Source organism: Puma concolor, chromosome D3 (assembly GCF_028749965.1).
Source record: "Puma concolor isolate L17-30 chromosome D3, mPumCon1.1.hap2, whole genome shotgun sequence".
Taxonomy (NCBI): Eukaryota; Metazoa; Chordata; class Mammalia; order Carnivora; family Felidae; genus Puma; species Puma concolor.
The window spans coordinates 5,805,653-5,832,623 of NC_141678.1; the positions used below are offsets into that span (position 1 = coordinate 5,805,653).

At 63.8% G+C, this 26,971-nt stretch overlaps 1 protein-coding gene across 28 annotated transcripts in view; it reads left to right on the plus strand.

Moving 5' to 3' along the window:
- The window catches only part of NCOR2 (nuclear receptor corepressor 2), a 213,716-nt gene extending 186,971 nt beyond the window's left edge, over positions 1-26,745 (plus strand). For 12 of the 28 annotated variants that reach the window (XM_086681460.1, XM_086681458.1, XM_086681464.1 and 9 more), the window contains 24 exons: positions 12-114; positions 286-390; positions 712-815; positions 4,295-4,445; positions 6,765-6,905; positions 7,174-7,260; positions 7,895-8,190; positions 9,575-9,929; positions 11,010-11,231; positions 11,644-11,895; positions 12,660-12,812; positions 12,938-13,093; positions 13,183-13,390; positions 15,392-15,933; positions 16,999-17,148; positions 17,376-17,521; positions 17,998-18,191; positions 18,409-18,492; positions 19,033-19,182; positions 19,797-19,945; positions 20,495-20,548; positions 23,561-23,782; positions 24,859-25,038; positions 25,596-26,745. In XM_086681460.1, coding sequence (XP_086537586.1) covers positions 12-114; positions 286-390; positions 712-815; positions 4,295-4,445; positions 6,765-6,905; positions 7,174-7,260; positions 7,895-8,190; positions 9,575-9,929; positions 11,010-11,231; positions 11,644-11,895; positions 12,660-12,812; positions 12,938-13,093; positions 13,183-13,390; positions 15,392-15,933; positions 16,999-17,148; positions 17,376-17,521; positions 17,998-18,191; positions 18,409-18,492; positions 19,033-19,182; positions 19,797-19,945; positions 20,495-20,548; positions 23,561-23,782; positions 24,859-25,038; positions 25,596-25,777 — 4,386 coding nt within the window. In that variant the 3' untranslated portion in view covers positions 25,778-26,745. The remainder of the gene's footprint in view (positions 1-11; positions 115-285; positions 391-711; positions 816-4,294; positions 4,446-6,764; positions 6,906-7,173; positions 7,261-7,894; positions 8,191-9,574; positions 9,930-11,009; positions 11,232-11,643; positions 11,896-12,659; positions 12,813-12,937; positions 13,094-13,182; positions 13,391-15,391; positions 15,934-16,998; positions 17,149-17,375; positions 17,522-17,997; positions 18,192-18,408; positions 18,493-19,032; positions 19,183-19,796; positions 19,946-20,494; positions 20,549-23,560; positions 23,783-24,858; positions 25,039-25,595) is intronic. The other 16 variants (XM_086681478.1, XM_086681477.1, XM_086681480.1 and 13 more) reach the window with 11 other exon arrangements.
- The last annotated feature ends 226 nt before the right edge of the window (positions 26,746-26,971 follow it).

Here is a 26,971-nt window from a genome sequence, read left to right on the forward strand (position 1 = left end):
GCCCCCCACAGGGAATGTCGGTGCAGCTCCACGTCCCTTACTCAGAGCACGCCAAGGCCCCTGTGGGCCCCATCACCATGGGGCTGCCCCTTGCCATGGACCCCAAGAAGCTGGGTAAGGATCTGGGCCCCCCACCTCGATGGCCCGGGCACGGCTCCAGCTGTCCACGTTGGGGGCTTGAGGGGAGGGTGCCGAAGCCCGGCCCCTGGGTAGGGCTAGGTGGGGGCCGTCCCCCCAGGCCCCTGCACCTGTGCTGTGTGGCTCACCGCTCTCACCCGTCCCCAGCGCCCTTCAGCGGAGTGAAGCAGGAGCAGCTGTCCCCGCGGGGCCAGGCTGGGCCCCCGGAGAACCTGGGGGTGCCCACAGCCCAGGAGACATCTGTGCTGAGAGGTGAGGGCGTGAGGGGTGGGCGTGAGGCCCGGATCCTGCCCTGCGTCCCTAGCGGGTGCCCGTCTGCTCTTTGGAGGAGGGTCGAGGCAGGAATGGGTACTTTGATCCCAAATCTGAGGATCATCAACTCCCACAGGGTCCAGAACCCCATCTTCCTGATTGTTTACCTTGCCATTTAGGGCCAGGGGGACCTTCTGCCCCAGGGGAGACCCCAAGGGGGGACTTGCCGGTCACCAGGAGCCCAGTCTGGGTGGCTTTTAGGGCCGGGACCTGGGAAGGGGTTGTGGACACCCTTTATGCCCCGTGTCTCGTGTCTTTTAGGGACGTCTCTGGGCTCGGTTCCGGGAGGAAGCATCACCAAGGGCATCCCCGGCACGCGGGTGCCTTCTGAGAGCCCCATCACATACCGTGGCTCCATCACCCACGTAGGTGTCCTGGGCACCGCACGAGGGGCGGGGGGAAGAACCCGCGGGCCGCGGCTCCAGACGCGGCCCTGACCGCAGGCAGAGCCGTGGGCCGGCCCCTCTGTTCCCCCTGGTGCCACCGCATGGCACCTGTCTCGGTGGGTGTGATAATGTCCTGGGCACAGCAGCTCGTTCCGTGGTCGTTTCTCTTGTCTGTGTGGAGCCACGCACCCCAGGTGCTGAGCAAAACGCAGAAGTGGCTGCTCCCAGAGGGCCGGCTGGGTAGCTGGAGGACGTAGGCCGGGGCTCACAGGCCATGAGAACGGGGCGGGTGACTTCAGAGTGCCCGGTGCTCCAAACTGAGTGACATACCATGATTCAGAATGCCCGGGGCTGCTGAGGCCACACGGACGGGCAAGTCGGGGAGACTTCTCGGGGGTGAGCCTCCTGCAGGAGTCTCGGAATAGCGAGTGGGCACGTCTCCACACGGGCGAGGGCCAGTGAGGGCCGCGGTGCCTGGAGCAGGGAGGGGAGGCCACCTTTAGGCTGTTTGCGGACAGGTGCTCCGCATTGTGGCCGAGCCGGCCCCCACCCCTGGGGGGAGTCGGTCATGAGGCCCTCCTGTGATGCAGATGGGGGCGGGGGGGGGGGGGGGCTCTGTTCTCCACCTGACCAAGGCCGGGGGCTCCCTGTGCATCCGGGACACGTTGAACCCTCTCCTCCCTGCCCAGTGAGCACGAAGTGTGGCACCACCGGCTCCTGGGGTCCTTAGCTCCCCGGGCTTTATTTTCCTTCCTTCCGCCCAGGTCCAGACAAGATGCTTTATGCTGGCACAGAGCCCGTGCTAGGATAGCCCATTTTATAGATGAGAAGACTAAAGCCCAGAGATTAAAGCTGAGGTCACATGGCTAGTGAGCAGCGGACCCGGGGTTTCGTGCCCAGCCACGTCTGGCCCTAGAACACGGTGCCGGAGAACGAGGAGCCAGAACACACGTGTGGGCGTGCCCCTAAGTACACGCGCAGACACGCTCACATACAGGACACAGGCACGGACACACACAGCGGGACAGGCGGGTGCACAGACAGGCTCGCGCGACACCCCCCGCCCCACCCACACGCACGTTAGAGGCGCCGCGTCCCGCCATAGGCTGGGCGGCAGTGAGGCGTTTTCGACCCCGGTGGCCTCAGATCAGACCACAGAGGGGAAGGAAAGCTGAGGCAGCCTCGCTGAGTGCAAAGAACGAGCACCCGGGGCAAAAGTCAGGCCGGGGTGTTCAGGTCCCCGCTCTGCCACCCACTCACTCAAGCAGGGGACGGCCCCTCCTGACTCGGTTTCCCCTCTGGGGAAAAGCACTCCTCCCGGAGTCTTTCTCAAGGGGCCGGTTGTGATTAAAGGTCGAATTCCGGGTCCCCTCGGAGTCCACCTGCCCCGGGTTTCCCGGCAGCTGTGACCCCACGCTGTCTCGGTCACTCACACCCCGTCGGCTGTTTTTCACAGAGGGTGACAGCTGCCAGAACACGTGGGAGTCAGACGCTCCCACGGCCTCGCTTCCGGGTGGTGGCGGGGAAACCCGGCACAGACCACAGGCACGCGCACGCGCCCGTGAACCCAGCGGGCGTGACGCCCCTTCGCAGGCTGGAGGAGGCCCCGGCGCGCTGTCCTCCCTGGGGCTCCTCCCGCCCCCGGGAGCGAAGTTCGCTGGGGTCCGCTCCGGGAGGCTGCAGGCTCCCGTCCCCGAAACAGGCCGTAGGCAAACAGTCTCCCCGCCCGCACGGGTTTGCCCCATGCGTCGTCCCCAGGGGCAGCGTCCGCAGCCCTTCACGTCCCGTCCTCTGCTGAAGCCCGGACCGCCTTCGGTGCCTCCAGCAGAGCCCCTTCCCACCATCCGTTGTGGTGTCTGCTCAGCCACTGCTTTGCCCGAGAGGGGCCTGGTCACAGGCCCGGTTCTGATGGTGCCCGCCCCCACCCGGCTAAGGGCTGTGCTGGCAGCAGCCGCCTCTGGAGGAGCCTGTCCTGACAGCTTGGCCCTGTTGGGCGCCCCGGGTGGGACGCCCAGTTATCCCCCAGCTCTACCGCACTGTGCACAGATGCTTCCCGGGGGCGGGGAGACCCCGGCCAGAGCCTTTGCTGGGGGAAGCCTGGGGAGCTCCTCCGCATCGAGAGCGCCCTCCTGTCCCCTCCTCGCAATGCAGGGCATGCAGGAAAAGCCCAGCGCGTGCCCTTAGCTCGCAGGGGGGGATGTATCTCAGCAGACGAGTTTCTCTGGGGACACTCGGGGCTCGCTGGTCCGGGGCTTGGCACTCAGTGGGACCCCCACATCTGTGAAATGGCTCCAGTAATCTTAGGAAAAGGAGGAAAGAGACGTCTCAATTTAGGGCGAGCTTGTCTGTGTCAAGCGCCTTTGAGAATTACAGATGCAGAGGTTGTTCCTGTTTTGTGGACGTACAGACTGAGGTTCAGAGAGGCAAAGTGACTGGACCCAGGCCACCCGGCAACTCGTTTGTACAGCTGCTGTTTGACATCCAACAGTCTGACCCGGTTGGGGGTCAGTACCTAATCCCCACGCTCACCTGATCGTACCCTGATCCCCACGCTCATGTTCTCGGAGGTTGCCCAGGGCAGGATGGCACTCCCTGTGGCTGTCTTCTCTCTGCTTGGATACCTCCCCTCGTGGAGAGCTCACTCTATGGCCGTGGTTCTCCTTTGTGGGCAGCTCTGCCTGCCAGGGGACGTTGGGCAACGTCTGGGGACATCTCGGATTGTTACGCCTTGGAGAGGGGCAGATCGGGGAGGCTCGGTGCTGTTCCGGCATCTAGCGGATACACACTGGGGGTCCTGCTACGCATCTCACACACCCAGGACACTGGCCCCACGCGTCATAGCGCTGGGGTTGACAGACCCTGGTTTGGGAAACCGGGGTGCCTGGCCCACGGTCACAGGCACAGTACAGGGACAGGATCTCAGCACCCCCATTAGTTACTGTCGGTGCTTAACACGTCAGGGCTCTGAGAAAGTAAAACCCATACAGTTCAGGTTGGAACACAGACGCCAGGGCCGGACGACCTGGGTTCCAATCCCAGCCCTGCCCCTCCTTAGCTGGTGACCCCGGGTGAAGTCACCTAACCGCTCAGTGCCTCAGTTTCCCCGTCTGAAATAGGCATCACGACCGTGCCTGCCTTAGGATTATTGCCAGGATTAAACGAGTTAGTAGGTAGAGGGGGCTCCGGATGGTTTCCGTTCCGCGGCGGGCGCTCAGCAAGCACACTTAGGATTAACCTTCCTGATGTGATGCTGTTCCGCCGGGCTTTGTCTCCGCCTTGGGAGCAGCACGTGGGTGGACACACGTGTGCGCTGGTGGACCCAGCACGTGTGCATGCGCCTGTGTGTGCGCTGGGAGGGCACACGTGTGTGCACGCTGGATGCGCCCGCGTCGTGCCCGCCGAGCCCGAGGGACCCCCGTGTGGAGCCTGCCGGGGGCTCACCCGCTCCGTGCCCGCAGGGCACCCCGGCCGACGTCCTGTACAAAGGCACCATCACCAGGATCATCGGCGAGGACAGCCCGAGTCGTCTGGACCGCAGCCGGGAGGACAGCCTGCCTAAGGGCCACGTCATCTACGAGGGCAAGAAGGGCCACGTCCTGTCCTACGAGGGTGAGTCCTGTTGTTAACAGCCCCGAGGAGCTGGCGGGGCGGCCTGGGGCCAGCCAGGCCCTCGGCCTTCCTTCCCGTCCGTGGGAGTCTATCAGTGCTGGGAAAGAACCTTGAGACGGAGGGCCGAGGGGGGCGCTGGAGGAAAGTGGGGCCACGTGGTATTTATGGGGAGCCCAGCGGATGCAGCCCCCCGCTCAGAGAGCTCTCAGGACACCACGTGAGATGCAGATTGTGAGTGCTGGAAACCTACCCCTCCAGCCCTGTCCACCAGACCCCAGGCTTTGGTGTTTCTAGAGCTGCTCAAGAGAGGAGGGTCCAGAAAAACGTGGTGGGGGTAAAAAGGCAGCCAGATGCCTTTGGAAAACAGATCTGGGGAGTTGGTGCCCTTCCTGAGTGGTCGAGAACCAGGGAGAAGCATTTCATCCCCATTTTACGGATGTATAGTCACAGCGGTCCTTCTCTCTGGCCACCCTCTGGCCCCTCGACAGACCAGGAGGCTTGGGATCGGGGGAGCAGGGTGTTTGGCCCATTGAGGTGGCTTCACCGGGAGCCGGGGCTGGGTGACAGCATGAAGCGTGACCAGAGAGGTGGTGACCCCCCTGTCCCTGCAGGATGCAAGCCAGCAGCAGGTGAGGGCTGGTCTCCCTTTTACCTCCGCTCAGTTCTTTACAGTTTAGGAAACTAAAGGCTGTGGCCAGCCTTGCCAGAGCAGAGTGGGGAAACTGAGGCCAGAGAGCGGAAGCCTGGCAGTTCTGGCCAACACTGAGCTCTGATCGGCAGCACACGGGGGACCAGCGGGAGGTGATGGCCAGAGTGACCCTCCACTTCCCCTTGCCTCCGCCCCCTCTCCCCTTCTGGGTTCAGGGCCCACAGCCAAGGCAGCCTGCATGGGGGCGCTTGGGGGTACAGAGCCGGGATATGAGGTTCCTGGCGGCCTCGGGCACCCAGGGTGCTGGAGCAGAACGCAGCTGACGGGCGCCCCTCTCAGCACTGAGCACTCACCTCTGCTCAGTCCCTGGCACTGCAGGGCCCTAAATTATTTCTCCTCTGGCGAGCGGGCATCTCTTTTCCTCTGTGCCTGCTTCTGCCTGTGCCCGCCCGCCCCCTCGGTGCTGGCCAGGGGTGGAGGTGGTGCCATGTGGCCGCGGGACGGGCCATCGGCTGCGTGTTTGGGGCCAGCGTCAGCGTGTGGCTGAGGGTCCGGGGAGGGGCTGAGGGGGGCCTGGGGTCGAGGTGTATGTGGGCAGGGAGGGCACAGGCTCCGCTTGGGTCCCCGGACCGGTTCTTGAGCCCCTGTGGCTCTCGAGTGGTCATGTGCAGAATGCGGGCACACGAGGCCTTCGAGTCCCTGATGTGCTTCCTGGAGCTGCGTGGCGAGTGAGGGCGGCGGGCCGGGTGGAAGGCGGCAGGGGGCAGGGACGGCGGACGGGCCCCCCGGCAGCCCAGACGGCGACTGTGGTGCGACAGTGGTGGACGTCGCCCCGTGTGGATGGGAGGCCACCAGCTCACTGCTGATCTGTCCTTTTATATCACGTACTTTTTTCCCATTTTGGTCTGAAACCACCGTGTTCAAACATCAGCGATTAATTCTCAAGAAAAGCAGCCCAGTATGTCTGCAGGCCGCCGGCCTGTAGCCTCTGGAGCGGACTCCGTGTAGGAACAGGGGGCAGAGCTTGTTCTCGGGGGGCGGCCTAGGGCTGTGGGGAGCTTACTTCCGACACCCCGGCCTCAGCCGCCCTGAGGGGGAGAGGCTGTGGGCGGGGCTCCAGCCTGCCGGGCGAGGCCGGGCCTCTGTCTTCTCAGACCCCGGGCCTGTCTGGGGGGCCCCTCTGGGCTTCTCCCGGCTTAGCAAGGCCACGTGTGCCACGGCCAGCCCTCCCAGATTGTACACTCTCCCCATGTGGACTCGTAAGGCGCGTCCACGCTTGTACACACGTGTGCACAAGGACACAGGCAGACAGGTACATTTGCACGCACGGCCTCGCTTCGTTCTCGGCGTGCGTGTGTACGTGCACACGCCCACACGTGCACACACAAATGGTCACACGCTGCTGCTGGATCTCTGCTCACACACGCGTGTGCGCTGCTGTTCGTGTCTCAAGCCGGCACCCGTGTGAAGACGTGTTTGCGTGCACACCCACGTGGCCACGTGTGGCCGAAGGCAGCCCCTGAGACGGTGGGTCGGGGCTTAGGCCCTGGCAGGACTGCCCGCTGGGGTTCCCCGCGAGGCTCAGCCGGGCCCTGTGGCGGGGCCGCGTCTCCTGTCCCCGGGCCCTGTGGGCCGCCAGCCCCCCGCCACGAGCGCGGTCTGCTTTCCAGGTGGTATATCTGTGTCCCAGTGCTCCAAGGAGGACGGCAGGAGCAGCTCCGGACCCCCGCACGAGACGGCCGCCCCCAAGCGCACCTACGACATGATGGAGGGCCGCGTCAGCAGGGCCATCTCCTCTGCCGGCATCGAAGGTGGGCACCGGGACCTGGGGGCGGGGTGGGGGGGCCTTCCCAACTCAGTGCCTTAGAGCGCCCCCTGGAGGGAGGGCGGGGACGGTTGGCCCGATTTTCCGGAGAGGAAACCTGGGGCTGGGGTTGGCTGAGGGTCGGTCTGGAGGCGGTGACGGCCCCCCCTCCCGCCCCCGAGAGAGTCCGGTGCCAGCACCCCGCCATCATCTTGGGGGCTGCTTTCAAGTGGCCACGGGACCCACGTAACCCTGATGCGGTTGCCCCCCTCCAGGTCTCATGGGCCGGGCCATCCCGCCGGAGCGACACAGCCCCCACCACCTCAAGGAGCAGCACCACATCCGAGGCTCCATCACACAAGGTGCCAGCCGCCCACCGCCCCCACGGCGTCCGGCCGCCCGCTGCCCTCGGGGCAGCTCTAACTAGCGCTCAGAGGTTTCCCTCCGGACGGGCGGGGGCGGGGGCGGGGGCGAGCTGTACGGGCACGGGCTGAAACGGAGAGCAGGGACACTTGCTCCTTAGAAACGTAGAGGGAAAGCAGATTACCAGCCACCGCCCTGCCCTCGCTAGGTTTACTGAGCCTCTGTTTTGTGCTCGGTACTCACCACGTGCCGCTTCGGTGCTGTCGTGTGAGGCTGGCCTTACCGCTTGCTGGCACTCACCGGCAGCTTCCGTTATCACGTCACCCACGTTGTCTCGGCTGGTCGGTGGCCAGCCACCTGCTACGGGCCCCATCCCGTGCTTTCCGTCTGCGGTATCTCCCTGAACGTGCGCGACTCGGTGAGGGGTTTCGATTAGTAGTCCCGTTCTGTATGTGAAGAGACTGAGGCTCGGAGGCTCAGAGAGGTCAGGTCATGTGCTCAAGGCCACACGGCGAGTGCGGATTAGAAGCCAGGTCGTCTGGCTCCAGAATCACTGGAGGGCGGAGACCCCAGGGTAGGACGGGGCATGGTGGGGTGCAGAGCCGAGGGCCAGCGCCCTGTCCTCCTTGGCAGGGATCCCGCGGTCCTATGTGGAGGCCCAGGAAGACTACCTCCGTCGGGAGGCCAAGCTCCTGAAACGCGAGGGCACGCCGCCACCGCCCCCGCCCCCACGGGACCTGGCCGAGGCCTACAAGGCCCGGCCCCTGGAGGCGCTGGGCCCCCTGAAGCTGAAGCCGGCCCACGAGGGGCTGGTGGCGACGGTGAAGGAGGCCGGCCGCTCCATCCACGAGATTCCCCGGGAAGAGTTGCGGCGCACGCCCGAGCTGCCCCTGGCCCCGCGGCCGCTCAAGGAGGGCTCCATCACACAGGTAACGAGCCGGCTGGGCAGGACAGCTCCTTCCCTGGCCTCTACAGATGGGGAAACTGAGGCTCGCCTCAGTGGATACCTTGCCCGAGATTACACAGCTGCTCACCACTGACCCTTTGCCGCGTGCGTTCCAGATTCTGTGCTGAGGGCTTTATATCCGTGACCTCATTGAATTGTATTTACGCCCTGTGGGGTCTGTAGCCATTATCCCCGTTCTTCAGCTGGAAGAACTGAGGCCCAGAGAGCCCAGGCAGCCCGCTACAGTCCCCGAGCTCACCGTGAAAACGAACGGCTGCTGCTGTCTGGGTTTTTGTTACAGGCCAGGTGCCGCCTGAGCACCTCGCGTCGTGCCCAGTTTAGCCCCTGCAGCCACGCTCTGAGGGTCTCGTTTTATCGGTGCATAAATGGAGGCTCAGAGACGTGAAGTGACTTGCCCAGGGTCACACAGCAAGTGAATGGCAGTTGGTGAAACCCAGATGTTCCTAAACTGCAACGTCTTTGCTTCTCGGCGTCCCGTTTCCCCCACCAGCCTGCTGCACCCCTGCGGCCCCGGCTGCCCAGGGGGCCCCAGCCCAGTAGGGCACGATCAGCTCCCGTTGTGCAAGGAGCCGGTAGTGGAAACCACCGTCCCTTCCCGTGGTCAGAGGTGGCCGGACGGAAGGAGGACGGATGGTGGGAACCGTCCCTGGGGCTGCGTGGCCATGAGGCAGTGGGGACAGTAGCCACCGCCAGGGGCCTGGGTGAGACTTGCCCGTGGACCCCAGAGGAAGGCCAGTCTGACTCTACAGTATCCTCGTTAGAAGCAGGGTATCTCTTTCCCTTTCTTACGCAAGTGACGAAAACGTTCGTGAGTAGACCCAGGGTTCTGTTGCTTACAGACGCCGGCCCCCGCTGTACCCCGGGTTCCCAAGGCTGTGTCAACAGAGCGGGGGCTTCTCCGGGGCGGCCAGCCTGCACTGTGGTCCATGACCCCCTGTTTATTCAGCTGCCCCTTCTGGCCGGAGAGCAAACAGACCTCAGCCCTGACCTCTGAGCCTTGGGCACCAGGCGGTGGGACTGGGTTTTGCTGCTGAATTTCCTGGAGTGACCTCGAGTGGGCCGGCGGGGGGAGGGGGTCCCAGACCAGTGGGAGGAGTGGGGGTGTCGAGGCTCCAGGGGCCGACGGAGGGTCCCCGCTTGCTCCGGGCATGGCTGGCCTGTGAGCTTGGTGGCCCTGGGGCCAGGACAGGGACGGACAGGGCGGTGACCCGTGCGTTCATCTCAGGTTTAGCAAAGCCCTTCGTCCCCCTGCCCCTGGAGGCGTGAGCCGTCGCTCCTGCTTCGTGGCCGAGAAACTGAGGCTTAGAGACGTCCTGCGGCCGGTGCTCACACCCCTGTCTCCCCAGGGCACCCCGCTCAAGTATGACACTGGCCCGTCCTCCGCCGGCTCCAAAAAGCATGACGTGCGCTCCATCATCGGCAGCCCCGGCCGCACGTTCCCGCCCGTGCACCCGCTGGACGTGATGGCCGACGCCCGGGCGCTGGAGCGCGCCTGCTACGAAGAGAGCCTGAAGGGCCGGCCGGGGGCAGCCGGCAGCTCGGGGGGCTCCATCACCCGGGGGGCCCCGGTCATCGTGCCTGAGCTGGGCAAGCCGCGCCAAAGCCCCCTGGCCTACGAGGAGCACGGGGCGCCCTTCGCCGGCCACCTCCCACGCGGCTCGCCGGTGACCACACGGGAGCCCACCCCACGCCTGCAAGAGGGTGCGTGGGGGGTGGGGGGGTGGGGTGCGGGCACCGGGTGGGCTCCTGCCTCGGGGGACTGCCTCCCCACCCACCCTCAGCTTAGGCTAGAAACCAGGGGCACCCTCGGGCCGGCGCGTACTTTCCACCTGCTGGGCCTGTGGCTTCTGCCCCCAAAGTACACTTCGATTTCTCTTCGTCTCCCTGCCACCCCAGACCACCGTGATTCCCCACCTGGGGGGCCACCGCAACTCCCCTCCTGTCCTGCTGTATCCTGCGTCCCAGATGCAGCCAGAGCCGTCCTTTGAAACATTCACATCCCGTCACGCCACTCTAACGCTTAAATCTTTCTAGTGATTCCTCACTGCATTTAGGGGGAAAAAAAAAATCCACCTTTTAGCCACGGCCGTGAGCAGCCCGTAGGACCTGGCCCGGTGCACTCTGCACGTCACGGTCACCACATTCCTTTATCCACCAGAGGCCGGGCCCGCGGGTTTCCTCCTCTCTGTTCCTGAGTGTGCGCGGGGCCTTTGCACCTGCTCTCCCCGCTGCCTGAAGCCTCCCCCACATGCAGAGTGTTACCCAAGTGGCTTCTTTTTGTCCTTCGGGTCTCTGTTCAAGTGTCACATTCTTGGGAAGGCTTTTATGACCCTCCCCCACTATTCTGGTCACATTCTGTCACATTTTGAACGTCCCCCGGAGCGTTGATCTCGCGGAGATTTTCGCTCGAAGACCAGTGGGTCGCTTCTCTCCAGCAATTAAGTGCGCCACATCGGTGTGGTTTCCTGCCTGTTGTGTTGGCGGGGCCAGCTGCATTTCTTACGACAGTGCTTGGCCTGTAATAGAGGCTCCGTAAATATTTTCGATTGCTTGAATAAAGAAAGGAAGGAACACAAACACAGCAGCAAATGGGTAAATGAAAGAACACAGGAACCGGAGGCAAAGAAACAGGTGAAGGAGGAGGTCTGGTCCTTGCATCCCTGAGAGCCGCCCCCCCTCAAGTGGCCTCCCCTAAATGCTGGCCCCGGCGGCCCCCGTGTTGGGGGCTGTGACAGCGGTGGCACAGAGGTCCAACGCCACCCCCTTGGCCTGTCCCCACAGGCAGCCTCTCATCTAGCAAGGCATCCCAGGACCGGAAGCTGACGTCCACGCCCCGGGAGATCGCCAAGTCCCCCCACAGCGCCGTGCCTGAGCACCACCCCCACCCCATCTCGCCCTACGAACACCTGCTTCGGGGCGTGAGCGGTGTGGACCTGTACCGCGGCCACATCCCCCTGGCCTTCGATCCCACCTCCATACCCCGCGGGATCCCTCTCGATGCAGGTGATTGTCTGGGACCCATAGACCCCCCACAGCGCGGGGCCGGGGACCTCGTCCCGTGTCAGCCCCAGTGTCCTGTGGAACTTATCAGTGCCTTTAAAATTGCAAACGTATCAAAAGAGGCCGCGGTGCCTGAGTGTTTCTCAAACGGACGTCTGAAAATCTGTTTAAGAGGATGCATCCCTCGGGGATCTTAGCGGTCTACGCTGTGGATGCCCTTTAGGGGAACTTCGATCCAAAGAACGTTATCGATAAAAAGTACCCCACGTTGTCTTGGGGAGCCAAGGTTTTTCTGCGCGTAGCCCCTCAGTTCTGGGTTGCGGCCGGTGTTTGGGGGAGGCCGTCGGGTGCGCGGGCCGGGGGCGGAACGACGGGCGGGTGAGCCAGCCTGACCTCGCTCCCCTTCAACCCGCAGCCGCGGCCTATTACCTGCCCCGACACCTGGCCCCCAACCCCACCTACCCGCACCTCTACCCACCTTACCTCATCCGCGGCTACCCCGACACGGCGGCGCTGGAGAACCGCCAGACAATCATCAACGACTACATCACCTCGCAGCAGATGCACCACAACGCGGCGACCGCCATGGCCCAGCGGGCTGACATGCTGAGGGGCCTCTCGCCCCGCGAATCCTCTCTGGCACTCAACTATGCCGCTGGCCCTCGAGGTGGGTGGGGAGGGCACTTCCAGGCAAGGGGGTGGGTGGGTGGACACCATTCCGCGCCCCCAGAACCGGCCCCGTCCCTCGTCCGCCCGGCCCCCTCGGGAGCGCGAAGGACGCGGGTGTTCTCGCTGAGGCCGTGGGGTGCGGTCACCTTAGAGGCCTGGGCGGTGGAACAGCCTTGAGAACGCACGCGGACCTGGCGCGGGGTTGAGAGTTGTGTGGGCCGCGAGCGTGAGGGTGGGGGTGTGTCTGATGGCGTGTGCGTCCCGGATGCACACGCAGGAGGTGAGCGCGTGCCTGTGCGAACTCTGTGTAGACGGGGGTCCTTGGCCTGACCAAAAGAGATCAAAATACGAGGCTGTGAATTTCTGGCTCCCTCGACTCACAAACAGCCTGTGGCTGCTTTGTGAGTGCGTTCAAGTCGTTCTCTGGAAACATTTCTGGAAGGTTCTTTCCAACAACCAAGTACCAGTTAGGGTCCGTTTGGAAAAAGCAGTCACGCTAGGTATTTCAGGCAGTGGGGACTGAATACAGGGAGCTGACCGGAGCAGGTGGGAGGCTGGAAGAATGGAAAGGGCCAGCCAAGTGCGTGGGGATGCCCACCACAGGGCACGACCGCCTCTGGGGTTTGGAGGTCAAAGGAGGTGGGACTGGGGGAGCCTGGCATCCAGAAGAGGGGCCCGAGGGGACCGGTGCAGAACCAGGAGGGGGCGCCCGGTCCCTCCGGCCCTTTGCCCACAACCCCCCGGCCCCACCTCCTCCCGCAGGCATCATCGACCTGTCCCAAGTGCCACACCTCCCCGTGCTGGTGCCCCCGACCCCGGGCACACCGGCCGCCGCCGCCATGGACCGCCTTGCCTACCTCCCCACAGCGCCCCAGCACTTCAGCAGCCGGCTCAGCAGCTCCCCGCTCTCCCCAGGTAACACCCCTGCCCCGTCCCATCCACCCCCCAGGTAACACCCCTCCCCTGTCCCATCCACCCCGGAGGACAGGCCCCGGCCCTCCCTGAGCGCTGGGCTGAACCACAGGACTTCTGGTCTCCAGGGGGTCCCACTCACTTGACGAAACCCGCCACCACCTCGTCGTCCGAGAGGGAGCGGGAGCGCGACCGGGAGCGCGACCGGGAGCGCGACCGGGAGCGCGAGAAGCCGGTCCTCACGTCCACCACCACCGTGGAGCACGCGCCCATCTGGAGACCTGGTAGGGCGGCGGAAGTCCCTGTCCCGGCCTCTGGGGGTCCTCATGGGCCACGCGACCTGTCCCCTGACCCCGCAGCCTGTCCCTGCCAGGTACGGAGCAGAGCAGCGGCGGCGGCGGAGGGGGTGGGGGCGGCAGCGGCAGTGGCCGCCCCACCCCCCACTCCCACCAGCACTCGCCCATGTCACCCCGGGCCCAGGACACCGTCCAGCAGAGACCCAGCGTGCTGCACAACACGGGCATGAAGGGCATCCTCACCTCCGTGGAGCCCAGCACGCCCACGGTCCTGAGGTGGGCCAGGTTGGCACAAGGGAGGGGACGGGCGGGCGGGCCGTGGGTGCAAAAGCGCACTGGTGGGAGAGAGACGGGAAGGAGAATGATGGGTGGGAGAGTAGGGAGATGGATGGTGGGTAAAGGAATAGGAGGTGGGACGGCAGATGGACAGGTGGTTGAATGGATGATGCATGGGTAGGTGGAGGGAAGGGCAGGTGAAGGTGATAGATGGGTGAGTATTTGGGAGGGAAATGGACAGGTGATTGGCTTGGGATGGGCACGTGGAGAGAGAAATGGATAGGCGGGTGGGTGGTGTCTGGATGGAAGGGTGGTTGGGTTAGACAGGTGAGTGAATGGACAGATGGAGCTGGATGAATAGATGGGTGGATGGGTAACTGAATAGATGTAGGTTGAGTGAGATAGGTGAGTAGGTGGATGGATGGATGGATGGATGGATGGATGGATGGATGGATGGATGAGTAGGTGGATGGATGGATGGGTAGATGGTGAGTTGGGTGGGTGGGTGGCAGGTTGGGTGGGCAGGCGGATGAGCAGGTGAGTAGGTTGTCAGGTTCAGGGATAGTCTGTGGAAAGGAGACGGACACGTGAGAGGGGGCTGTGGGAAGAGACTCTTCTGGTCCTCCCCGGACTTGGGGGAGGTGTCCCTCTTGCCTGGACAAAACCTGGGGGTTCTGTTAAGATGAGAGAGGCTCTTTAGGCCATGTGTGCCCCCCCCAGAGTCAAGTCACTCTCATAAGGGGGCCCAGGTCAGGTCCCTTCTGATGACCCCCACCCCCAGGACTGCGGGCAGAGCTGCCTGATGCGAGGGGGTGGGGGCTCCGTACGCCTCCCTGCCCAGAGTCCTGTTTGGAGGCAGGCGTTTCTTCCGAGGTAGAGCTTCTATTCATACGAGTACCGCCCCCGCCATTTGGCTGTTCTAAGTCATAGCCACCCCCCAACCACAGTTCCAGTTGGGAAAAATGACAACCCCGTTTCCCAGCAGCACTGGCTTTGTCCTCACTGACTCGACTACTCAGCAGCTACACGAAGCGGGAGCACCTGGCTGCTTAGAGCAAGATCATGGCTCAGCACAAAGTGGTTTGTGCACACTGGCAACAGGCCAGTTAGAAACTGTCATGCGGGCATCGAGCCTTTCCCTCTGGCAGCTGGAGCGAGGGTCAGCAAAGGGCAGGGCACCGCCTCGTGGCATCACTGGGCTTGACGGAGAGGCCACAGGGCTGGAGTCGGGCCGGTTCACATCCAAGCCTCAGCGTCCTGATCTGCAAAGTGGGGATAATTACGTTTACCCCGTGAAGATCAGAGTGTACGTTTGTGCATTCCTTCTCCCCAGCCGGTCCCCCCTGGGGCTTACGGCCTCGACCGTAGCAGTTGGGGAAGGCTGCTTGGAGGAAGAGGCAAGTGACCCTCCAGAGGAGCAGGACCGGGGCGGAGTTCCCGAGAGCCTTGCTGTTCTCCCATGGTTCTCTAACCGCCCACGCCGCCTACCCTCGGGGCCTTTGCCCCTGTTTTTCCAACTCGTCACGTAGCTGTGGTGCGTGCATTTCCTCGAGCGCCCCCAGCAGACCCTCGCCCACCTGCCAGCTCGAGAGTCTCCTCCCATTCTCCATCACCCTGACTTGTCGTTGACCGGTTCCCAGGCTCTGGGCGTGGGTAACTTCTCTGTTAACTTGTATGTAGTCTGCTCAACCGGAACGTAAGGCGATTTTGTCTGGTTCATTCGCTGCCGTATCCTTCAAGGTCTAGAACACTGTCTAGAACAGTGCCTGACAACGTACTAGGTGTTTAGTAAGAAGTCTTGGAACGATGGACTGAATGAATGAATACATGAGTGAGCGAGTGAGTGAAGGCACGTGGGGTGGGTAAGGCCATGTCGGGAGGGTGGGTTCATTCTGCGAGCAGTGGGGACTCATCGGGGTGCTGGAGTGGGGGAGTGGCCCCGCCTCGGCCTCCTGGGCCCCTAGTGGGGGCACTGCTCCAGCCCCCTGACCACCTTCTCTCCTCCCCCAGGTCCACCTCTGCCTCCTCGCCTGTCCGCCCGGCCGCCACATTCCCACCCACCACCCACTGTCCTCTGGGTGGCACCCTGGACGGGGTCTACCCCACCCTCATGGAGCCTGTCTTGCTGCCCAAGGAGGCCCCAAGGGTCGCCCGGCCCGAGCGGCCCCGTGCGGACGCTGGCCACGCCTTCCTTGCCAAGCCCCCAGCCCGCTCTGGGCTGGAGCCCGCCTCCTCCCCCAGCAAAGGCTCCGAGCCGCGGCCCCTGGCGCCCCCCGGCTCCAGCCACACGGCCATCGCCCGCACCCCAGCAAAGAGCCTCGCACCCCACCACGCCAGCCCGGACCAGCCTGCGCCGCCCGCCTCGGCCGCGGACCCGCACCGGGAAAAGACTCAAAGTAAACCCTTTTCCATCCAGGAATTGGAGCTCCGTTCTCTGGGTAAGACCACCCTGACAGCGGCCACCTTCATAGACGCGATAATCATGCGTCAAATTGCTCACGATAAAGGGCCGCGAGAAGGAGGTTCGCTGGCCAACGACTCCCCTCGCGATGGTAAGACTTCCGGACCCGCCGCCCGCCCACCCCGTCTTGTGGCCTAAAGATATTTTCAGATCTCTGCTTTTTATTTTTTTCCCCCCATTTTACGTTGGTTTTGGTATTTTGTTTTTAAACGCGTCCTCGTCGATTGCACGCTACGATGACTATTCCTCAAGCTGCCGCCCACCCCCTCTGATTTGGGGGCGCCTCATCATTTCACATTGTTTTCTCATGATATATATATATATTTTTTTTTTTGGATTTTCGCTTTTTTTCCTTTAATGAATGGATCTGTGATTTTGACTTCAACTGCGCCTCCCGTGTCCCAACCTTTGCGCCTGTGTTTGGGGAGCAGAGGGAGTGGGGCTGCAGCGGGGCTCGGGCTGCCGCCGGCTGCCGCGTGGGTGAGTCTGCTTTGGAGGACGCCCGCGAGGCAGACTGTCTGGGAGGCCAGGGGAGCACACTGCTCTCCGGGAAGAAATGACCCCTGCACTCCTGCCAGGGCCGTGAGGGGCTCTCGGGGATGCCCCGGCCCCACATGTCCTTGCTGACCTCCACCCTGCAGCCCCTGGGAGAAGAAGTCCCGGGCCCCGTCTGCCACCTCTGGCCCCTTGTCAGGGCTCCTCTTTGCCGGCCCGGGGGGCTGCAGGGACTGTGGCCCAGACCGGGTCCTGGGACCCCAGTGTCCCTCCCTGGCCCCCGCCCCCCGCTCATCTCACTCCTGCACTGCCTTCCCTGGAGACTCGTCCTCCCCACAGCCCCCACCATCCGGGTCTGTGTTTCCCCCCGTCCCTAGGTCATCGTCCGTCTCTTGGCCTGTCTCCCTGTGTGTCCGTCTGCGTTCTCCCTGCAACGGCCTCTCTCTCTCTCACTCCACCACCCCATCCCCCCCATTTCTCGATGCGCCCCCCCCCCCCCCCCCCAGCCGGCAGCCCCGGTCTGGCTCCCTTTCTCTGTCCATCCACCCGCGGCACCCGTCTGATCTGGGGGCCCGAGCCAGCGGGGGAGGGCGGGCCGGGTGGGGGTGGCCCTGGCCCCAGGTCCTGGCACAGACGTGACCCGGGGCCTCGCCCACTGCAGGTTACCACGGCGGCAGCTACAGCCCCGACGGGGTGGAGCCCGTCAGCCCCGTGAGCTCGCCCAGCCTGACCCATGACAGGGGGCTCCCCAAGCACCTCGAGGAGCTCGACAAGAGCCACCTGGAGGGGGACCTGCGGCACAAGCAGCCAGGTAGCGCCCCGCCTCACCCCGGCACCTCCCTCGCCACAGCCCTGCGAGACAGGGGCGGCCGTTGTCCCATCACACAGGCGGGAAAACCAAGGCCCCCTGCGGCCGAGGAATTGGCCCAGCCCCACGCTCAGAGGGCAGCGTCGGGATGCAGGGACCGCGCCCCCAGCCAGGCTCACGCCTCGGGTCCCCCCCGCCCCCCAGCCTGACCAGCTCTGCTCCGCCCGCAGGCCCCGGAAAGCTCAGCGGTGAGGCCGCGCACCTCCCACACCTGCGGCCGCTGCCCGAGAGCCAGCCCTCGTCCAGCCCGCTGCTCCAGACCGCCCCCGGGGTCAAAGGTCACCAGAGGGTGGTCACCCTGGCACAGCACATCAGCGTAACTACCCCTTCTCTGCCTCCGGCCCTGGGCGGGGATGAGGTCCCGGGGGAGGGGGAGGGTCACACGCAGCCTCTCGGTCTAGTGGGTAAACCGAGTCCTGGCGGACCGGACCAGGGAGGTAGGGCTGGCGCGGACAGGCTGGTCAGGGATTCCAGACTCTCAGACTCAGATGCGGAAGCCGCCCCCTCACCCAGCTGGGGAGGCTCTGGTGCGTGAGCCCGTGATCCGCGTCTCCCGCGTGCTGGCCATCGGAACCTGACCCGTGTAGGGCCCGCCACTTTGACACGGAGCCCCCCCATCCCGTGCACAGGGGGACGCTGAGGCTGCCGTGGGCAGGCCCGAAACACCCAGGGAGCCGGGAACTGAGCCGGGCTCTGTCCCCAAAGCGCAGCCTAGCCTTTGCACGCCCAGAAGGTTCCGGAGGGATGGCTGCTGCCTGACCCCGCACCCCTCCCCCCACCTTCGGCCCTCAGGAGGTCATCACACAGGATTACACGCGGCACCACCCGCAGCAGCTCAACGCACCCCTCCCGGCCCCCCTCTACTCCTTCCCTGGAGCCAGCTGCCCGGTCCTGGACCTGCGCCGCCCCCCCAGTGACCTCTACCTCCCGCCCCCGGACCATGGCGCCCCGGCTCGCGGCTCGCCCCACAGTGAAGGGGGCAAGAGGTGAGCGTCGGGGGCGGGTGACCCTTGCGGTTTAGCTCCTGGGGCACCTCTGTCAGGTGCCTGCTGTAGGAGGGCTGAGCTCGGCCAAGTGCGAGGCCTGCCTGGTGTCCTTGCACGGATGAGAAACTGAGGCCCAGGGAGACGGCGGGCGGTTTGCTCAAGGCCACGGTGCTGACAGATAATAGCTGACGCGTCCGTCACGCTCTGTGGGCTCCAGGCACCATGTGTTAACCGGGATGCTCACCACAACCCCAGGAAGTGTAGGCGGTATTGTCCCCATGTCACCGGTGAAAGAACTGAGGTACGGAGAAGCGAATTCCTTCATCTCCGGGGACACAGCCAGTGAGTGGCAGAGCCGGGATTTGAACCGGAGCCGAGGGTGGCGAGCACAGCCTCCCCGCAGGCACACGTACTCGCTTCTGGTTCCCCCAGGAGCACTAGGGCTTGGAGAGGAGAGGGCGCCCCCCAGCTCTAGGACGAAGGGAGCCACTCGAAGGGGGGCACCACGTGAGCGAGCCACGAGGGCGGGAAAGACGTCTCTGGGGGACAGTGGGGCACCGGGCATGCGCTGCAGCAGGGGTCAACTGACTACCGCCCGTGGGCCAAATCCAGCCCACAACCCATGAGCTACAGGTGGTTTTACATTTTTAAAAGGTTGTAAAAGAAGAAACACAGCAGAGCCCACAGGTGGCCCGCAACGCCCGAAACAGTGGCTCTCCAGCCCGTGCCGAAAGATTCAGGGGAGGGCAGAGCTGGGAGGGGGCGGGAGAGGGACACGTCCCCCACATCATTGCGGGGGAGAGAGCGCCGAACTCGGACCACAGACCCTCTCTCTGCTCAGGTCTCCAGAGCCCAGCAAGACGTCCGCCCTGGGCAGCAGTGAGGATGCCATCGAGCCCGTGTCCCCACCCGAGGGCATGGCAGAGCCTGGGCATCCCCGAAGCGCCATGTACCCGCTGCTGTACCGGGACGGGGACCAGGCAGAGCCCAGGTACCTCCGTGGCACCCCACTCCGCCCCCGGGATGCTCATGACTCAGCCTCTGGCCCACTCGTGGCCTTGGCCCACCGCGGTGCACTTGGGGGTCCACAGGGCCTTGTGTGCGGCTGAGAGATCTCAGACCCGCAGAGCAGGGGTTAACGGCTGGAGGGGCGTCCACAGCAGCTTCCTGTGCTGTGGACTGCACCTCCTGGCTCAGGCCAGGCCCCTGCTGCTGGCGGACCTGAGAAACCATGAGCTAAATGTGCTGCACCAATCGGGGGGGTTGGGGGGGGTGGGGTGGAGACAGAAAAGAAAGCCAGGTCCCTGGGCCTTGGGAAGGATGTGGTCTGAGCACATGTCTAGTTTTTTCAGGGGCTGTTGCAGGTAGACAGGGATGGCCCACCAGAGCAGCTGGGGCTCTGCAGAGACACCCTGAGCCCAGGAATAGGTCAACTACAGAGAAGATTCCAGGAGCCGTGGTCCCTAAGAGATGAAAGATGTAGGTACGGGGTAGGAGAGGCTCGGTTCTGAATTTCTAAGGCAGGTCAGGTAGTAAGCACCCCATCATCCAAGGTATGCAAGCTCCACACTGAACAAACTGACCTAGGTTCTCTGATCTTCGCAGCAGAATGGGCTCTAAATCTCCAGGCAACAGCAGCCAGCCGCCGGCCTTCTTCAGCAAACTGACCGAGAGCAACTCCGCCATGGTCAAATCGAAGAAGCAGGAGATCAACAAGAAGCTGAACACCCACAACCGGAACGAGCCAGAATACAGTAAGCGGCGAGCCCACTGCCCTGGGAACCCGGGGCCCCCGTGGGGCTGGGAGCCAGCACGGTGCTAGAAACCCACGGGGTACTTGCCCGGCTCCCCCACTGGCCCTTCCCCGCGCATTCAGGGAGCCCGGCGGTCTCCGTCTCTGCCTCGGGTGCCCGCCGGGACAGAACAGTGCCTGGGTACAGCCGGCATTCGGCGAATACTTAGATGGGCGGGTCTGTGAGGAGCCCCTACTGGGAACCAGGGATTGGGGTCTTACCCACCCAAGGGCCCTGTGTGTCCCCTGTTCACAGCACTCGTCGTGTTTGTGATTTTTTTCCTCCCCACTTACGCGGTTACTGGAAGTAAATCCTAACTTAGCCTCCGCCCCTTAGCACAATGCTGGTTAGAATTGCGGCCTCCAGACCTGCTGACTCTGTGTACATTGAACAAGCTCCCCACAGAGTGCGCCTTGCCTGCACGAGACAGGGGACCGTGCGGGGGTGGGTGCGTTCCTCGGACCCGTGGGCCCGCAGGCCTTACCTGCCTCTTGTCGCCTGCCTCTCCAGATATCGGCCAGCCCGGGACGGAGATCTTCAACATGCCCGCCATCACCGGAGCAGGTAAGCGTCCGGCCCGGGCTACACGGCCACCGGCCCCCTCCCTGCTCTCTCTGCCACCCCCCCCCCCCCCGTCATGGCTGCTCGCTGGGGAGGTTAGGCTGGGCGTGTGGGACCTGGAAGGAGACTCGGGGAGCGGGCACAGCCTCGGAGGCTGCTCCGCTGGGGCCCTCGCCCCAGCCACAGTCATGGTGACAGAGGGCCTCTCTTAGTTCAGCTGTGTCCCCCCCCCGGACTCTGCAAACCGGCGGTGGGGATACAGGCTCACACGGAAGGCGAGGCTTTGCAGGGAGTCTACACTGGAGTTACACCGCAAGGCCCCCTGGTGTGTTGATTTCAGGATTAGGGGCGCACAGCCGTGTGGAAGCAGCAGTCCCTGCCGGGGCCTCGGGGGGGAGAGACTGGAGTGTGACGGGGAGCGGGCGTGCGCTCGGTGTGCCCAGGCTCGCTCAGGGTCCGCATGAGCGTTCTCAGAGAGAGAGCATCGGCTTCACTCAGAAATTCGAACCCCCCCGGGGAGCTGAGGGAACAACGAAGACGGGTGACAGAGATGGGTGAAAACTCACACACGCGCGTTTAAAAGTCCAGCCCGCTTTGATGGTTTGCGGCTGGGGGGGGGGCCCTGGGGTCGGATCCCCAGCCCCTGGTGGGGCCGCAGTGTGTGTTTCCACTGCTTCGTGGCGGGGCTTTGTGGAATTGGCTTCGAAAGTCTGGTGAGAGGAGACTGAGCCCAGAGCCCACTGGGGACTGGCGCCTCCACGGGCAGGACCCTGTCTAGGGGGGTTGGAGGTGCCGGGGGTGTTTGCAGGGCTGTGGCCTCTGGGCTCTGTGGGAGCCTGAGGCCAGAGGAGCAGAGGGGAGATGGGGGGCCTTCCCTGGGGCCATCGGGGGCCTTGAACCCTGGGAACGTGGTGAGCGAAAGACCAGCATTTTATCCTCACTGGAGGTCATCAGGGCCTCCAAGTGGGGGGCTCGCCTGTCTACCCAGAGACTAGACACAGGGGGCTTCGCTGAGCCTCGGACAACAGGCAGGAGATGGTTGGGTCAAACCAACGATATGGTTAGAAATGAGTGTTTCCGGAACATTCCAAATCGTGACACAGGCACTAGACGCGTAGTACGTAGGCGTGTACGTATATGCAGAAATCCATGCAGCGGTGCAGCGAAGCTAAGACTTCTATGTAAACTCGATTTGGCTTTTTTTTTTTTAAGCAGTTTAGTCCACACACAAAAGTTTCCTCAGACCCCGGTCTCTGCTGCTCAGCCCCTGCATCAGACTTTGCCTTGGTAACCAGAGATGGTCAGGCTTCCTGTCTGCCTGGCACCATCAGATCGGGGACCTGTGGCCCTGGGTGGAAGGCTCGGGAACATCTGTGATTGCTCACCCCTGCTGGAAATCCTGCTCTTTCTTGGAGAACGTGGCTTTTTTTCCACCTCTCTTTTTTTTTTTTTTTTTTGAAGTGCTGAGGAAAATGTGGCCAAGACGCAGCTAAAAAGGTGGAGAGGGTGTCCCTGGCTGTGAACAAGTTTGAAGCAGAAAGGAAGAAAACAAAAAGAAAATGTAGGGAGCAAACAGTTGCTACACAGAACTGTGATTTTTATTTAAAAACAATTGTTAATGTTTGTTTACTTTTGAGAGAGAGAGGAGAGAACACAAGTGAGGGAAGGACAGAGAGAGAGAGAGAGAGAGAGGGAGATGCAGAATCCGAAGCAGGCTCCAGGCTCTGAGCTGTCCGCACAGAGCCCGACGCAGGGCTCGAACCCACGAACCGCGAGATCATGACCTGAGCCGGAGTCGGACACTGAACCGACCGAGCCGCCCAGGCGCCTCAGACATTTTTCAAAGCCTCTGTGTCCCTCTCAGCCTCACAGAAGCCATCAGGGAAGTTGGCTGATGAGCTGGGGGTCGGAAAGACTCGTCCCCTGGCCACTTGGTATTCACACGGTTCACCAGAGTGGAAGTTTTGAAATCCATGCAGACAGTGCCCAAGGCCGGCAGGCGGAGGGGGCTTGAGCTTTGCTGGCTTAACAGAGATGCTGAGGAAGAGACACATGCCCCCGGCTTGTGAAAGGCCCCGGAATGATTCACTAGAAAGATGAGAAAGGGGCAGGATACCTGCTGGATGAAAACAGGCTTACTTAATTCACGTGGCCGAGCGGTGGGCATCTGCAGGGGCCTGTCTGGGACCGGTCTGTCGATTCGACCGCTTTGTGAGCAGGTGGCCGGGCTGGGGGTGGTCGTGCATTTGTCTCCAGCTCTGCCCTGTCCCCCGCACGCACATAACTGCATGGCTACCTCCCCACCTCACCGTCCGTCTCTGCACCTCTCTCTCCTCGTGGCTCCCAGGCAGGGAGGGGTGGGGGGGGGGCGTGGAGAGCTAGGCCCAGTGTGGGGAGAGGGGAGGGCGGGCGGTGGGGGGCTGGGGGTCCCAGGCCTCGCGGGGGTCACCTTCCCTGCCAGAGTCTCTTCCTCAGCCCCTGCCGGCCCCAGGCACCCCGAGCAGACTCCTCACACCCAGGACCAGGCTCTGGCTTGCCCTGGCTTCCCAGCTGTGTGTCCCCAGATGGGGCGTCCCTCCGATTTCTGCTGCCAACACACACACACACACACAAACAAACACACACACACACACACACACACACACACACACACACACACACACTCCCAAGCCACTTGGAATTTAAAAAAAGATGCAGGCCCAGCTGGGATTCGGGAGGCAGAAGGGCTTCCGATTTCCCAGAGGACAGGGTAGGAGAAACTGGGGGGGGGGTGGTCATCTCGCCTCCCAACCCCCCAACCCCCCGGGGCCCAAGTCCGAGGGAGCCCCCCGCCCCCGATCACCACTGCAGGAAAATAAGGGGGGGGATAGGGCGATAAACGTGTTGCTTTGCCGAAATGTGCTCACTGTGTATTCTCTCTTCTCCTCCCTCTCTCCCTCTCTCCGCTTCTCTCCCCCTCTCTCCGTTGTCCCCCTGGCCCCTCCTGGCCCCTGTGTGTGTGTGTCTCTCTCCCAGGCCTTATGACCTGCAGAAGCCAGGCGGTGCAGGAACATGCCAGCACCAACATGGGGCTGGAGGCCATTATTAGAAAGGCGCTCATGGGTAAATATGATCAGTGGGAGGAGCCCCCGCTCAGCGCCAACGCTTTTAACCCTCTGAATGCCAGTGCCAGCCTGCCCGCTGCTATGCCCATAACCGCTGCTGACGGACGGAGCGAACACGCACTCACCTCGCCAGGTCTGCAGGCCTCCCCCGCCTCGGTCCTCCAGCCCCACCCGCCCCGTCCGCCCCCCGCCCCCCCCCCCCCGCCCCCGGTGTCATTAATCTCGCGCCTCCGCGTTCCTCTGACCAACCCCATCCAGCTTTGGAGCTTGTGACTGTGTTTTTGTGTGTGTTTGACGTGGTTCTGGAGTCGGCTAATCCCAGGCTGGGCGGGCACAGCCCCAGCCCCCCCATCCCCCCTGCCCACTGGGGCTGAAGGAGCTGCTGCTTTTCTAAAAACACTCCCTGCTGTCCGAGCCCTGCCCTGCCTTGTTCCCCTGCTGGACACGGGTGCCCGGGAGGCCCACGTCCGGGCCCAGCTTTGTGTCTCCTGGGGAGATCAGGCTAGAGCGAGGACCCGCCTCTGTGTGGGTCAAGGGGACCCCTGGGCTCTTGGCAGCCAGGCCCATTGGCTCCGCATCTGCTGGGGCCACCGTGTGTGTCCCTGGCTGGCCTGGGACCTGAGGGGGAGGAGACCAGTGTCTGTGTGCCAGCCCCAAACTCAGATGAGTCAGGGAGAGCACAGGGGCCAGCTCCCCATCTGCCCCACGTCCCTGAGCAGCACTCTGCATATCTGAACAAGGACTGTGCAAGGAGACCTCAGGCCCGTTTGTCCGACCTGGACAGTCTGCTCCCAGGAAGATTCTGGATTTAATGGGGGCCCAGGCCTGGCCTCAGGGGTCCTGGCTTCTCTGTGGAAGGTCTACAGCCTTCCTGGCCCTGATACGGCCCTGGGGCAATGGTCAGGGGCAAGTCAGAGGCCTGAGGCTTCGTGTTCGGGGTATCAGCCCCTGGGTGGGTAGGTGGGCCTCAGGGCAGCCCGAGGGGGCTTTGAAAGTAGTTCAGCTCACTTCCCTAGTCGGTTCTGGGTCTGTCCATCTGGTCGACCTTGGCTTCTCAGCAGGGCTGAGCTGCTGTTCTCTCCTCTGGGGGGGCCTGGGAGACAGGCGTCCAGGGCCTCACCCACCCCAGCACCCCCCCCCCCCCCGCTCCCCGCCCTGAGTGCCGTCTGCACAGTCCAACGTGGCCCCTTCCCGTGTGTTCTCCTGCAGGTGGTGGCGGGAAGGCCAAAGTCTCTGGCAGACCCAGCAGCCGCAAAGCCAAGTCCCCGGCCCCGGGCCTGGCGTCCGGGGACCGGCCGCCCTCCGTCTCCTCGGTGCACTCGGAGGGGGACTGCAACCGCCGGACCCCACTCACCAACCGCGTGTGGGAGGACCGGCCCTCGTCCGCAGGTGGGCGGCAGGGCGCGATGCTTGGGCGGGCCTGTCGCTGTCCCCAGCACAGTGCGCAGGTCACCTGGGTGGGGTCGGGGGGGAGCATCTGCACTGGGCCTGGCCAGCAGCCTGAGCACCTACTGTGTGCAGAGTGTGTGGTCTGGCCTCTGGCCCTGACCAGAGAGGAGGGAAGGTTCGGGGAGTGAATGGAGAAGGCCGATCCCATGGGCTCAGCAGGTTGCGGGAAGCCGGGTTTTCTTCACGGGCACAAGGAGCCCCTGGAAGGTTCCAGGTGGAAAGCGCCTGCAAGAGAACAGACCCGAGGGGCGAGGGCGCGGGAACAGCAAGGAGGCCCCTCCCCGTCCCGGTGACAGCTGGCCCCGGGCACAGTGGGGGGGAAGTGGTGTCGGTGGGGAGAGGTGGGCAGCTTTGAGCCACTCGCGGGAGTCACGCCGGGACCGTGGCCAGACGTGGGAGGCCGAGGCCCAGTCCCCAGCGAGGTCGGCGGGTGGGCCCACGGGCAGTGCCCAGCTCACAGGGGGCCTCCCGGTCGTCTCTCCTGGTCTTTCTGGCAGGTTCCACACCGTTTCCCTACAACCCCCTGATCATGCGGCTGCAGGCGGGTGTCATGGCCTCCCCACCCCCGCCTGGCCTCCCCGCGGGCAGCGGGCCCCTTGCCGGTCCCCACCACGCCTGGGACGAGGAGCCCAAGCCGCTGCTCTGCTCACAGTACGAGACGCTCTCCGACAGCGAGTGACCGTCAGAACGGGCTGGGGGGCGGTGCCGGGGCCCAGCCAGCGGCCAGAGCAGCCGGGCAAGGAGGGGGCCGCTGCCGACCCCCCCCCCCCCCCACCGAGGAAGGAGCCCCTGAGTCTGCCTGCGCGCCTGTCCGTCCGTCCGTCCAGAGCCGGCATCCTTGCCTGTCTAAAGCCTTAACTACGACTCCCGCCCCGGGCTGGCCCTGTGCAGTGACCTTACTCAGGGGATGTTTACCTGGTGCTCGGGAGGGGAGGGGCCAGGGAGGGGGCGCGGCGGCGTGTGGCGGCCACACGCACGCAGCCGGGGCGGCCAGGGACCCAAAGCAGGATGACCACGCACCTCCCATGCCACTGCCTCCCCCCTTAACGCATTTGGAACCAAAGTCTAAACTGAGCTAGCAGCACCCTCCCTCCGTCCCCATTCCGCTTATCGCTCTGGACAGACGGACACAGGCGCTGTCCAGCCCCCGGCGCTCTCGTCCCCGGTCAGCGAGACTGCCGCCGACCCAGTGAGGCCAGATGGGCGGGCGAGAGGGCCAGGTGGGGTCTGGGGTGAGCGGAGGCTCGGAGGGACCGGACCGTTTGTTCTCACACATGGTTGCCGCGGCGGTGGGAAGGAAAGGCAGGTGTACATGATGTATTGGTTTACAGGGTATATTTTTGATACCTTTGATGAATTAGTTCAGATGTTTTACGCGAGGAAGGACTTGACCCAGTATTATTGCTGCTGTGCTTTTCCATCTCTGCTTACCGTTCAGGAGGCGTGTGCAGGCCGCCATCGGTGACCCCATCGTCCGCGGGCCTGAGGGGGCCGGGGGCTGCCGGCTCGCGGGCGCCCCTTCGTCCTCCCCCCCGCCCTTCCTTGGGCAGAAGGAATTTGATGGGTATTCTGTGACCGCCATCTGCGCACGGCGGTGGCATTCTGTCATTTACACACGTTGTTCTCATTAAAAAGCGAATTATACTCAAGCGACGAAGGCTTCTTCTCTGCCTCGGACTGCACGGCCATGGGGCAGGCGACTGGGGGCTTGGGGGGGACAGTGCAAGTGTGACCCCGGAGGGGCAAAGACACATCCCCCCTGAAGTTACCAGGCCCGTCCCCTTGGCAGGTGAATAGCTACATCCGTGGCGAGAATGTCACCGCGAGGGCGTCAAGTAGCCACGCCCGCGGGGACGGTATCCGGCGTCCGTAC